We start from the raw sequence: 13078 nt of genomic DNA on the forward strand, positions 1-13078 counted from the left end.
ATATTGGTGAGTGTGAAATCGCCCACAAGATTCTGCCACAAATCAGAAAGGATATTGCAGACAATTGTATTTTTAACAAATTGCTGCCTCAGGATTTCCTCTCTGTGTTTCCTCTCCACTTTCTCTCTATTTTCCCTCTGAGTTCTCTGTTTTCTAATCTGTCTGCTTTTGAAGGAGGCCACACCATTTTTTATTTGGTCATAACAGGTGCCTTTAATCTGGGCGAGCTTTTCCCGGTGCTCAAAATTGACATAAAAACCCCAAAGTGAAGCCTTCAGAGTGTCCTTATAATGCTTCCTTTGACCAGCATGAGAGCGCACCCAGAGATTCTCTGTAGAAGAGTAAGTTTGGTAAGCAGGTGTCTAGCATTTTGGCCACATGACCAACTCAACCTTTTCTGGAAATGTCAAAATGGGCAAGTTGACAACCAGAGGCAGGTTTGAGCATTGCCATAGAATCCTAATATAGTCCTGATGAGGTGCGTACATCGAGTGGGCAGTGGCATTTTTCTGGGTGGTGTCGAGCCTGGACACAAAGAATGCTTAGAAATGGCCACTGTAGTCATCATCTTACAACCCTGACATCCATTGGCTGTAGTAAACGGGGCCCTGTGACCTCTAGAACAAGCTGTGTACTGTCAGATTAGCACCTTGGGTCCAATGTTACATTGTGGAAAGAACGCTCTGAATTTATATAGCACCTTTCATGAGCACTAGCAATCCCACAGTGCTTTCCAGCCAATGAAGATCCGTTCCATCCTCTCCAGTCCCACTGCATCCTTTTGAAGAAGGGCAGGGGTACTGCTCCATGGTATTCTCACAAATTTTGATCCTTCAACCAAACTTGCAAAAGACAGATTATGATCACATTGCTGTTTCTGGGAGCTTATTGATGCTAGATTAGCCGCCATACATTAAAACAGGGACAGTATATCAAAGCCAATGAAGTATTTTTGATATACTGTCCCTGTTTTAATGTATGGCAGTGTGGCAGCTAATCTAGCATCAGTAAGCTCCCAGAAACAGCAATGTGATCATAATCTGTTTTTTGCAAGTTTGGTTGAAGGATCAAAATTTGTGAGAATACCATGGAGCAGTACCCCTGCCCTTCTTCAAAAGGATGCAGTGGGACTGGAGAGGATGGATCAGATCTCACTTTAATGTCTCATTTAAAAAACAAACTTCTGCCAGTGCAGCACGCTCTCGGTACTGCACTGAAGTGCCAACCTTGGTGTTTCTGCTCAAAACCCTCGAACAGTCCTTGAACTCACAATCTTCAAACACAGAAATAAGAATGATATCAACAGCCACGTAAAATTGCCCAAATCTGCTCATAGTAATGGGGTCACATCTGTCTCAGACAGGAAAGTTATGTCAAGGCCCGAACCAAAATGGGAGTAACGGTGGAGATGGTGGGATGTTGCCCATTTTGGTCTCCCCATGTTAAAGGACATCATTTTTAATTCACATTTGCTCATCAGCACTTGCTCCCATTCTGTAAGCGGCACATTGATAATAACTGGCACAGGCTGAGGTTTACCTGACTCTGGAAGAGATTGGCTCAGTTTGCATGGCACACACTAGACACAGACCTGCGAAGGAGGAGAGAGATGGTGAGAGATTAACAGCAACTTGAATTCATACTGAGGTTAAAGCAGTAAAGACTGGTCTGGCAGGCCCATTGGAGTCAAGAGCACAAGCTTTCAGGTCTGTGACCTTACAGTAGTTCTACGCGATGTTCCACACATTGGCCCACATTTGCATCTGCTAGGGGGATTGGCAGGAGGCAGGTGGGTGGGGGGGGGGGGGGGGGGGGGGGGTGGGGGGGGACGCTCTGATCTTATTCAGCCCACCACTGCTGCCAGCAAGAATGGAAAATTTAGTGCTCAGCCAGAACTCCATTCACTGCAGCAGAACCAGAGAATCCTAGTCACAAAGAACAAAGAACAATACAGCACAGGAACAGGCCCTTTGGCCTTGAAGCCCGCGCCACTCCCTGGTCCAAACTAGACCATTATTTTGTATCTCTCCATCCCCACATTCAGGCACACAGGCAAGGTCAGAAAATTCTGGCCAACTATTGATTCGGTAAGAAGTCTCACAACACCACGTTAAAGTCCAACAGGTTTATTTGGTAGCAAATACCATAAGCTTTCGGAGCACTGCTCCTTCGTCAGATGGAGTGGATATCTGCTCTCAAACAGTGCACAGACACAGAAATCAAGTTACAGAATACTAATTAGAATGCGAATCTCTAAAGCCAGCCAGGTCTTAAAGGTACAGACAATGTGGGTGGAGAGAGCATTCAACACAGGTTAAAGAGATGTGTATTGTCTCCAGACAGAACAGCTAGTGAGATTCTACAAGCCCAGGAGGCAAGCTGTGGGGGTTACTGATAATGTGACATAAATCCAGGTACATGGTACCTACTCTTGCAACTCGGCCAACGTTGTCTACCTGATACGCTGCAGGAAAGGATGTCCCGAGGCATGGTACATTGGGGAAACCATGCAGACGCGACGACAACGGATGAATGAACACCACTCAACAATCACCAGGCAAGACTATTCTCTTCCTGTGGGGGAGCACTTCAGCAGTCACGGGCATTCAGCCTCTGATCTTCAGGTAAGCGTTCTCCAAGGCGGCCTTCACGACACACGACAGCGCAGAGTCGCTGAGCAGAAACTGATAGCCAAGTTCCGCACACATGAGGATGGCCTAAACCGGGATGTTGGATTTATGTCACATTATCAGTAACCCCCACAGCTTGCCTCCTGGGCTTGTAGAATCTCACTAGCAGTTCTGTCTGGAGACAATACACATCTCTTTAACCTGTGTTGAATGCTCTCTCCACCCACATTGTCTGTACCTTTAAGACCTGGCTGGCTTTAGAGATTCGCATTCTAATTAGTATTCTGTAACTTGATTTCTGTGTCTGTGCACTGTTTGAAAGCAGATATCCACTCCATCTGACGAAGGAGCAGTGCTCCGAAAGCTTATGGTATTTGCTACCAAATAAACCTGTTGGACTTTAACCTGGTGTTGTGGGACTTCTTACTGTGCTTACCCCAGTCCAACGCCGGCATCTCCACATCACAACTATTGATTGCCAGGGGCGTTCTTGGGAGATGGGGTGGGGGGGGTGGGGTGGGCGTTGAAGAGTCCAGTGGTAGAGTGGGGGGCAACAGGGCAAGTTGCGTTTGGTGGTGGGGTCAGCTAACACAGGATAAAATTTGGAGCCCGCGGGGTGTGCAGGCGGGTTGATTGAGAGACCCGCCTTGGTGTAGGGAGGCTTTGTCCCTTTTAAAATGAAGAAAGAAAGGCCCCCCAGTTTTCATTCCTCACAGTCCCAACCCCTCCAAACACTGCCCATATACCATCCATGCCGCCCCTTTACTACCACCCACCCTCATGGCCCCTCATTCCCCTTTTGCACAGAACTTCCATGCTCATTGAGCCAACATACAACTCTGGAACCTATAAATTATAGCGTTTCATGGGATATGTAAAAGAAGCTTTGAGAAAACTACAAACCATTGAAACCACTTATCTTTTGTATTAAAATATTATGAAATAGACAGCTGAGTTCAGAGAGCCAGAGCTGTTAATCAAACAATGTATTCTTTGGGGCAGCTGTTTCAGCAACCTAATGGGTGCCTGAACTCTCAGCCAAACTTTATTATGTTTATTATGAGATGAGATAACTATTAGAGTAGTAAAACACCTGCTCCACAAAGGAAACATTGTTTGACAGTTCAGGCACTCTGCTGCCCATTTCACAATGTTTGTTTACACAGTTTAGGTGGTTTCAAGTATTTATAGTTTTGTTATTGATACCTTAAGGGGCCTAGGTGATTGATACTTTTATTAGCTTGTTTATTTATTTTCAATATAGGAGAACGTTATGTAGGAAATTGTTTTTCAAATGTATTTTACACAAACTACTGTCACTAAAGGGCTCCATGTTTTTAGACAGTGTGCATATTGGGTCAATGGGCATAGAAGTGTCACAGCTTGGCAGAGAGGGCATATGGGGCCTTGGGGATAGGGGCAGAGTTTGGTATGAGTTTGGTATAGGATGCTACCGGGATTTGATGGATTGAGTTATAAGGAGAGGCTGAATAGACTGGGACTTCTTTCTCTGGAGCGTAGGAGGCTGAGGGGTGACCTTATAGAGGTCTATAAAATAATGAGGGGCATAGACAAGGTAGATAGTCAATATCTTTTCCCAAAGGTGGGGGAATCTAAAACTAGAGGGCATAGGTTTAAGGTGAGAGGGGAGAGATACAAAAGTGTCCAGAGGGGCAATTTTTTCACACAGAGAGTGGTGAGTGTCTGGAACAATCTGCCAGAGGTACTAGTAGAGGTGGGTACAATTTTATCTTTTAAAAAGCATTTAGATAGTTACATGGGTACAATAGGTATAGAGGGATATCATAGAAACCCTACAGTACAGAAAGAGGCCATTCGGCCCATTGAGTCTGCACCAACCACAATCCCACCCAGGCCCTACCCCCATATCCCTACATATTTTACCCGCTAATCTCTCTCTAATCTACGCATCCCAGGACACTAAGGGGCAATTTTAGCATGGCCAATCAACCTAACCCGCACATCTTTGGACTGTGGGAGGAAACCGGAGCACCCGGAAGAAACCCACACAGACACGAGGAGAATGTGCAAACTCCACACAGACAGTGACCCAAGACGGGGATCGAACCCAGGTCCCTGGAGCTGTGAAGCAGCAGTGCTAACCACTGTGCTACCGTGCCACCCCTATGGGCCAAATGCCGACAATTGGGATTAGTTCAGGGGTTTTAAAAAAAAAAGGGCGGCATGGACAAGTTGGGCCGAAGGGCCTGTTTCCATGTTGTAAACCTCTATGACTCTATGAGGGAATCTACCTTTTAAAAGGTCCATTCATGCAGACTAGGGTTCTTGACACCTCTGAGGGCTGTGAGCCACAATGTGGTCTGACTCCATGAAAACTGCAAAGGAGAAGGGGATGCCAATTCCTACCATGAAGCTGGTCAGGTTGGGACTGCTGGATGCGGAATTGTGACAAGAACTAGCTCACACCCTTTAAAGGCACTCCTGAAAATCAGACAACTTGGCATGGGTCACAAATCCCGGAATAGGAACCTGCTTGTCTGTACGAAAGGGCTCCTGAGTCATCCAGTCTCAGTGAAAACCCAAGCTAAAGTCTTGCTGAGAGAAGCTCACTCTGTGTCTGACACATTTGCATTTGATGCTGACCCAGAGTCAGAAAAGAGCCCCTGCTGGAAAGTGGCTGAAAATAAGGTGAGGGCTGATTGAAATACGGCCATGGTGCCTTCTGTGGTTGAACAGCCTGCTGCACTAACCAAGTTAACAAATGAAAATGGGCAATTGGTTGAGTTACTAGGAGGAGATGAGCTGACATCCAAGGATCCCAGCAAGGCTTGGCATGTTATGGGGGGCAAGAGGTGTCAAGCAGAGACAAAGTGGGAAAATGTTCTTTCATTGGGATGAATGTCCCTCAGGGTGTGAGCGAGGAGATGGAATGGAGTCACTCACACAGAAGAATGGTTCTAATCCCTCTGTTACAATAAACCCCCCCCACCGCACATCAAGGAACTGGTCATACCAGGGAAAATGAAGATGAAGAACGCACTGATGCCTCCAATGAGACTGATGACCTCACTGATGTCCGGGACAAACAGTGCTATCCCCATGGTGACCAGGACCCAACAGGTTGTCAGCAGCACCCTCTGCCTCCTCTCATGAGCTGCCGTGAGCACCACATTCTGAGGCCGACGCTTTACACACAGCTCCTGAATCACAGACCTGGGTAAGAGAGAGAGAGAGATATATATATATACATATATATATACATTGACATAATATATATATTTATATATAGAGAGAGAGAGAGAGAGGGAAAGAGAGGGAGAGAGAGGGGAGAATGACATGTCAGTGGCTTCAAACTGCTTCTATTTCTCCACTAATCCATCCTGCTGTCCCCTCACACACACTTCCAGTGTGGTGCCAAGTATTAGTGAGAGTGGATAGCCTCTCTTTGAAGTTTGTTACTGATGCGCGATTGATTCACACGGGAGGCTAGGACGTACCCGGGAATAAAGGCTTTTATTCACAACAAGATTGGAGCACACTACTTAACAATATTATCCCAGACTAAGGGCTACTAGGAAGTAGCAGTGACCTTTATACTCCTGTAAGAAGGCGGAGCCGAACGGAGTGTACCACATAAACAATAATAACAGGTGGAACACCCAAACCCTAACCCCAACAGTAATAAGAGTAACATATGTACAAGTACCCATAGTTTTAACCATCTATGGTTCACCACAGTTACTAACCTCGTAACCAAGGTCATCAATATATATTATAAAGAGACTTGATTCTGGTACTGACCCCTGGGGAATAGCAGTTATCCAAAAGCAGCTCTTTAACTCCAGATTCTTGAACACTGAATGTAAGTTGGAAGACTACCATGGTGCAGTTTCTCGCTTCATCACTGGACCCAAGATAATTTGACTGTTGTTCTAATGAACCCTTTGTCTTTTATATCCTTCTCAAACATAGTTAGTAAAAATGATCCTGTTATCAATAACTCCCTCCAGTTTGTAAACAATCATTCCCCATGACTCTCCGCTTTGTGTCCCTGAGCCAATATTTTCTCTATTCTGTCACTTTAATTCCCCAGTTTTTAAATTTGCAGAAGATGGTGTGTTGAATATGGAGGCCAGTGGGGTCGAAGGCAAGGACAAAGGAAATCCACATTAGTTCTTGGAGGCAGGGGGTGAGGTGAGAGCAACAGTGCAGGAAATGAAATGTCATGATTGAGGGCCCTGTCAGTCATGGTGGAGAGAATTGTTGCGTTGAGGAAAAAGGGAGCCATATTGTCTCTCAGTTAGAAACTTTCAGTAACTTTGCTTCCAATTTCCACCCTTCTCTTTGCTTTTGCATGTTGCATGTGTCTTGTGAGGGAGACAAAAGAACTGGGAGAATGGATTAGTGTCCTTACAGAAAGTAGGGCATGAGGATGTGTAGTCAAGGTGACTGCAGGAGTCAGTGGGTGTACAATGAACATTAGTTGATAGCCTATCCCGAGAAATGGGATAGAGAAATGAAGGGAAATGAAGAGTCAGAGATGAAACATGCAAAAGCAAAGCGAAGGGTGGAAATTGGAAGCAAAGTTGCTGAAATTTTCTAACTGAGGGTAAGAGCAGGAAATAGCACGGATACAATTATACAGAGAGATCCCAACAGGACTGCAACAAAGAATATTCCACATATTCCATAAAAAGACAAACAATGACGAGAATCCATGCAGGTACCATGGAAACATTTGTTAGTTGGAAGAGAGGGGTGGAGTTGAAGGGGAAGTTGTGCAATGTGAGGACAGATGCAGGCAGGCGGAGGAGGGTGATGGTGGGTGGAGATTAGCTAGACCCCTGTTCAAGGAAGAAGTGGAAAGAACTCAGACCTTTCTGGTAGGGAGCAGAGGTGTAGAGATAATATCCAACCCCAAAACAAAAATTCCCTATTGGGCCAGACATCAGGCAAACATTGTCATCAAAGGTTACATTGCCAAGTAACAGGACATCCTTGATGCCCTACTTTCCACACATAAACTTTTACCGCGGGCTCTGTGGTGTCCTCCTCACTTCAAAGCATTGTTAGAAAGTCAGATAGAATGCCTCCTGCAGTGAGCGAGTGCCCAGAGAGGGCAATAGACAGCTGGGGCACTGCCTGTTCCCGCATCGCTCCCTGTCTCATCACGACAGATCTCTGACTTGCCAATTCATTATTATCCCTCACTAAGTGTGAGAAATTAATTGAGTTTAGAAAATTGCAACATACCTCCCCAAATGGAGTATTATGGGATAGATGGTGATGATGGAAATCCCAAAGAGCAGCCTCCCTATTATAATGAGCACCTCATTATCCGGGTATGACATTAGGATATCTGCGGCCACATCTGTACCAAACGTTAAATATCCATACATTCCTGAAATATACAACAGGGGTTATACAGTCATAAAGTCATAGAGATATTTATGGAGTGTGGCGACTCGGGGAATTTCACAGTAACTTCATTGCAGTGTTAATATAAGCCTTACTTGTGACTAATAAATTAACTTTAACTTTAACTTAACTTTAACTTTATGTACATCACAGAAACAGGCCCTTCAGCCCAACTTATCCATGCTGACCAGGTTTCTTAAACTGAACTAGTCCCATTTGCATGCATTTGTTTTCCTTTACAGATTTGTTTTCCTTTTTTAAATAAGAGAACGTAAGCTCAGCCCCAGATTTATAGATTGCAACCCCCGGCATACATGAAATGTGACTAGGAATTGACAACACAGTGACATCCCCTGACATAGCAAACAATAGTCACTATTTAAACTGAACTCTCTAACTCTTACTGTTTGCTCTCATTGCTTGCTCTCCTGAAGAGATGTGTGGGAATGGATAACAAGCAATTGGTTCCCTTAATATTTAGTGGTGCAGCACAGTATAGGAGTCAGTTAGTATAACTCCCTCAACCCCTCTGACACGAATGAAGTATTGTGTGTCGAAGGGGGATTACTTATTCTGTGCTTGATTGGTCAAAGCCCAACTTTGAGCCATGGTTTAGAATTCACTTGGAGGAGCTGGAGTTGGGGGCTTTTTCAAGGAGTAAGCAACAGGCTCTTTCTGATTCCTTGATCTGAGGCTCAACAACTTTGCACGCTTACAGATTCAGTCCAGGCCTAATTCCTCACCCATCAGAATCCACCAGGAATAATATGGAAGGCTGTGGGTAGGAATGGGAAAATGAAAGGCAATCAATTGCCCTCATCAGAATCTCAGGGTAACGGATTTCTGTCACAGGTCGGGGGGGTTGGGGGGGGGGGGGGGGTGGATTTGCTCCAGGTCCATCATAGTTTTGGGGAGGTGTAGGCAAACCAATGGTAGGGGTGTCAAAGGATTTCTTGTAGCTCCTGGAGGAATCATCCAAATTCCTTTTCATGCCAGCTTTGGAGCTGTGTTTAATTAATCAGTGCCCCCTCATTGGATTCAAGCTCCCTCCATCACTGACGCACATAGACAGCAGTGTGTACCATCTACAACATGCACTGCAGCAACTCACCAAGGCTCCTTCAACAGCACCTTCCAAACCTGCAATCTCTAACATCCAGAAAGACAAGGGGAGCAGACACATGGGAACACCAACACCTGCAAGTTCCCCTGCAAGTCAATCACCATCCTGACTTAGAAATACAACACCGTTCTTCCATCATCACTCGGTCAAAATCCTGGAATCCCTCCCTAACAGCACACTGGGTGTACCTACACCACAGGAACTGCAATGGTTCAAGAAAAAGAAAGTTCATTGCCACTTCGTCACAGATAACTGAGATGCTCAATAAACTCCAGCCTTGCCAGCAAGTCTTTAAACCCAATCTCATATTTTGAACAATTCTTGTGTGCGATGCTGTGGGAAGTCTACGATCAGTGTCAGGTTTTCAAATCCTAATCAGAAGCTCTGTGCTGGCAATGTATGAAGGGGATTTGAAAGGTCAGCAGGATGACTCACCCAGGAAATCTGTTTTTACTGCTTTGTTATTTTGAGGAGATTGGCAAATTTTATAAATATCCCACTTGTTCCAGATATTGATTATGCACCTGTTAAATTAAACACCTACTTCTTCATATCCTTTCATTCTCTGCTTTTGAGGTGGTCAGAAGACAGCAGATTCCGATAAGGCACAGTACAATGTCAAATTTCACCCTTCTGTCTCATTTTATTCACCTAGTCATTGGACAGGAGAGGGTGCACTCCAATTCATAGATGTTCCTTTCAAAGGAGTGACCTATAATATTGCAGCCAAGGGATATATCCAGAATAAAAACGCAAAATCCATTAAAGTACTTTGGAATGGGTGAATTGCCCACTGATGCACAATTGACTGTGCCAGGTTTGCTCTTCCTAACCACGACTGACAACTTGTGTCCTTCGCAAGTTGTCAGTTGGAGGCAGGCACGCTGACATCGTTTAAGACTTACCTGGATAGTCACATGAGCAGCCTGGGAATGGAGGGATACAAACGATTGGTCTAGTTGGACCAAGGAGCGGCACAGGCTTGGAGGGCCGAAGGGCCTGTTTCCTGTGCTGTACTGTTCTTTGTTCTTTGTTCGCATTGCACCTTGGTTTTGGATTCTTAAAGCTATCCAGTTAACTAACTAAGAACACAACATGGAATAAGTTGGACTGGTATCAATAATACTGTTCTTGGAGATATGCCCACATCATAAGTTACATCTAGGTTGGCACTCAATTGTCAGACTCGGCAGTGAGATGGCAGAATGGCTGCCAAGGGCAACAGAATTATCTCAAATTGGCAGAGAACAAATTTCATGTCATCACAAATTCCATTCTGTAGAAACTCTGCAATCCCTAACACCAATCGAATGTGCAGTAGGAACTGCCACCCTTAGATGCTCAACTCACAATGTGGCCACGGCATGTGTTCTTAATGCTGGTGGGCAGGTTGGAATTTTTCTTCACCCAAATTACTAAATGAAACCCTGTTTTGTAAAACTGCCTGTTTACATCATCATTGAATGAGTGCTATGCTGGAATTGAGAAAGAATGTAGTATTATCGCACTGTAATTATAAAACCGAGAAAGAGCTGCAGCTTCAGAATGGTCAAACTCCCTCATACAGAACACCAAACTTTCTACAATCCAAAATCAAGCAGAGCATAAAAATCAACAAAGAAGTTTATTTCAATGTCATTTCACCGCCCGCCCCCCAATGCCGCCCCCCCCCCCCCCCCCCCCCCCCCCCCGCCGCCCCCCCGCCCCGGCTCAATTCAAATTGGATGAGAGTTGGAGTCTAAATTCCCAGGGGTATCTTTTTGAATCCTACATGGAATAATGCATTTCTTATGTATTTTATTGAAAGTTCAGGTTTTTTATTGATTTTTACCAACGCTTATTACAATCAATTCTCCACAGTCTCTGAGTTCATTGCAAGTTGAATCCCATTTACTGAAATGTCCTGATTACGTATGGACAGAGCATTTGTTACAGAGAGAAGAGTAGATAAATGATAGGTAGGATACAATGATTATAACATCAGAAGCTTTAGGGTGGCTAACTGTGCCGTCTTGGTCTCCAAAATTAAGGAAGGGTATATTTTCATTGAGGTTGCAAAGCAAAGGTTCATTAGATTGGATCCTGGGGTGAGAGGACCGTCCTGTGCGGAGAGACTGAACAAATTGGGTCAATATTCCCTGGAGTTTAGAAGATTGTTATCTTCTTCTAAGATCAGACCAGCTGCGAAACTCTGCCAAGCAGACGAGACAAAGGAACTACACCATCTACATGCACACCAAGAACAGGAAATTTGAGAAACTCGGCATCACCACCAGCAGCAACCAAGCCTCCCCCGGTACCACAGTAGAAAACAGTACCACTGCAGGGAAGTCCATTGTCAACTTATCGGACTACACACTTCAACCAGATGAAATCGAAGTTCTCAGCCGAGGGCTTAATTTTTGCCCCACCACCAAAATAGACCCCATCAGTCTCGCAGCAGACACAGAGGAATTCATCAGGCAAATGAGGCTGCGGGAGTTCTTCCACAAACCCCAAGAGGCCAACAACGAACACAATGGGACAGCCAATGAACCGGAACGGCCGACAGAGAGATCCGCAGTGCATCCGAAGAGGAAAGAGTCGAATTGGACTCCTCCGGAAGGCCGCTGCCCTCGACTTGACATGTATGCCCAAGCCGTCAGGAGGTGCGTCGACACCAAATTCATCAGCCGCACTCACAAGACAGCCCCGAACATCACCCAAGCACAACGTAACGCCATCCACGCTCTCAAAACCAACCGCAACATTGTCATCAAACCAGCAGACAAAGGAGGGGCCATCGTCATACTGAACAGAACGGATTACTGCAAAGAAGTGGACCGACAACTCAACAACGAGGAACACTACAGACAGTTACCTGCAGATCCGACCAAAGAACACACCCGTCAACTCAACACTCTGATCAAGACCTTTGATCCGGACCTTCAGAACACCCTCCGTGCTCTCATCCCACGTACTCCCCGCGTTGGAGATCTCTACTGCCTCCCGAAGATACACAAGGCAAACGCACCCGGCCGTCCCATCGTATCGGGCAATGGGACCCTGTGCGAGAACCTCTCCGGCTATGTCGAGGGCATCCTGAAACCCATTGTACAAAGAAGCCCCAGCTTTTGTCGCGACACGACGGACTTCCGACAGAAACTCGGCACACATGGAGCAGTTGAACCAGGAGCACTCCTCGTCACAATGGATGTCTCGGCACTCTACACCAGCATCCCCCATGACGATGGCATTGCTGCAACGGCCTCAGTGCTCAGCGCCAACAACTGCCAGTTTCCAGATACAATTTTACATCTCATCCGCTTCATCCTGGACCACAATATTTTCACCTTCAACAACCAGTTCTTCATCCAGACACACGGAACAGCCATGGGGACCAAATTCGCACCTCAATATGCCAACATCTTCATGCACAGGTTCGAACAAGACTTCTTCACCGCACGGAAACTTCAACCGATGCTATACACTAGATACATCGATGACATTTTCTTCCTTTGGACTCATGGTGAACAATCACTGAAACAACTATATGATGACATCAACAAGTTCCATCCCACCATCAGACTCACCATAGACTACTCTCCGGAATCGGTTGCATTCTTGGACACACGCATCTCCATTAAGGACGGTCACCTCAGCACCTCACTGTACCGCAAGCCCACGGATAACCTCACGATGCTCCACTTCTCCAGCCTCCACCCTAAACACGTTAAAGAAGCCATCCCCTACGGACAAGCCCTCCGTATACACAGGATCTGCTCAGATGAGGAGGATCGCAACAGACACCCCCAGACGCTGAAAGATGCCCTCATAAGAACAGGATATGGCGCTCGACTCATTGATCAACAGTTCCAACGTGCCACAGCGAAAAACCGCACCGACCTCCTCAGAAGACAAACACGGGACACAGTGGACAGAGTAC

The 13078-nt window shown here is 45.7% G+C and overlaps 1 protein-coding gene across 1 annotated transcript in view; it reads right to left on the reverse strand.

Annotated features, from left to right (window-relative positions):
- Nucleotides 1-13078, reverse strand: part of slc38a8a (solute carrier family 38 member 8a) — an 83976-nt gene that overhangs the window by 2007 nt on the left and 68891 nt on the right. The window contains exons 7-9 of the mRNA XM_078212022.1: nt 7866-8013; nt 5626-5825; nt 1540-1591 (exon numbers count right to left, since the gene is read on the reverse strand). Coding sequence (XP_078068148.1) covers nt 1540-1591; nt 5626-5825; nt 7866-8013 — 400 coding nt within the window. The remainder of the gene's footprint in view (nt 1-1539; nt 1592-5625; nt 5826-7865; nt 8014-13078) is intronic.

The sequence above is a fragment of the Mustelus asterias genome, chromosome 4, assembly GCF_964213995.1.
Source record: "Mustelus asterias chromosome 4, sMusAst1.hap1.1, whole genome shotgun sequence".
NCBI classification, from domain to species: Eukaryota; Metazoa; Chordata; class Chondrichthyes; order Carcharhiniformes; family Triakidae; genus Mustelus; species Mustelus asterias.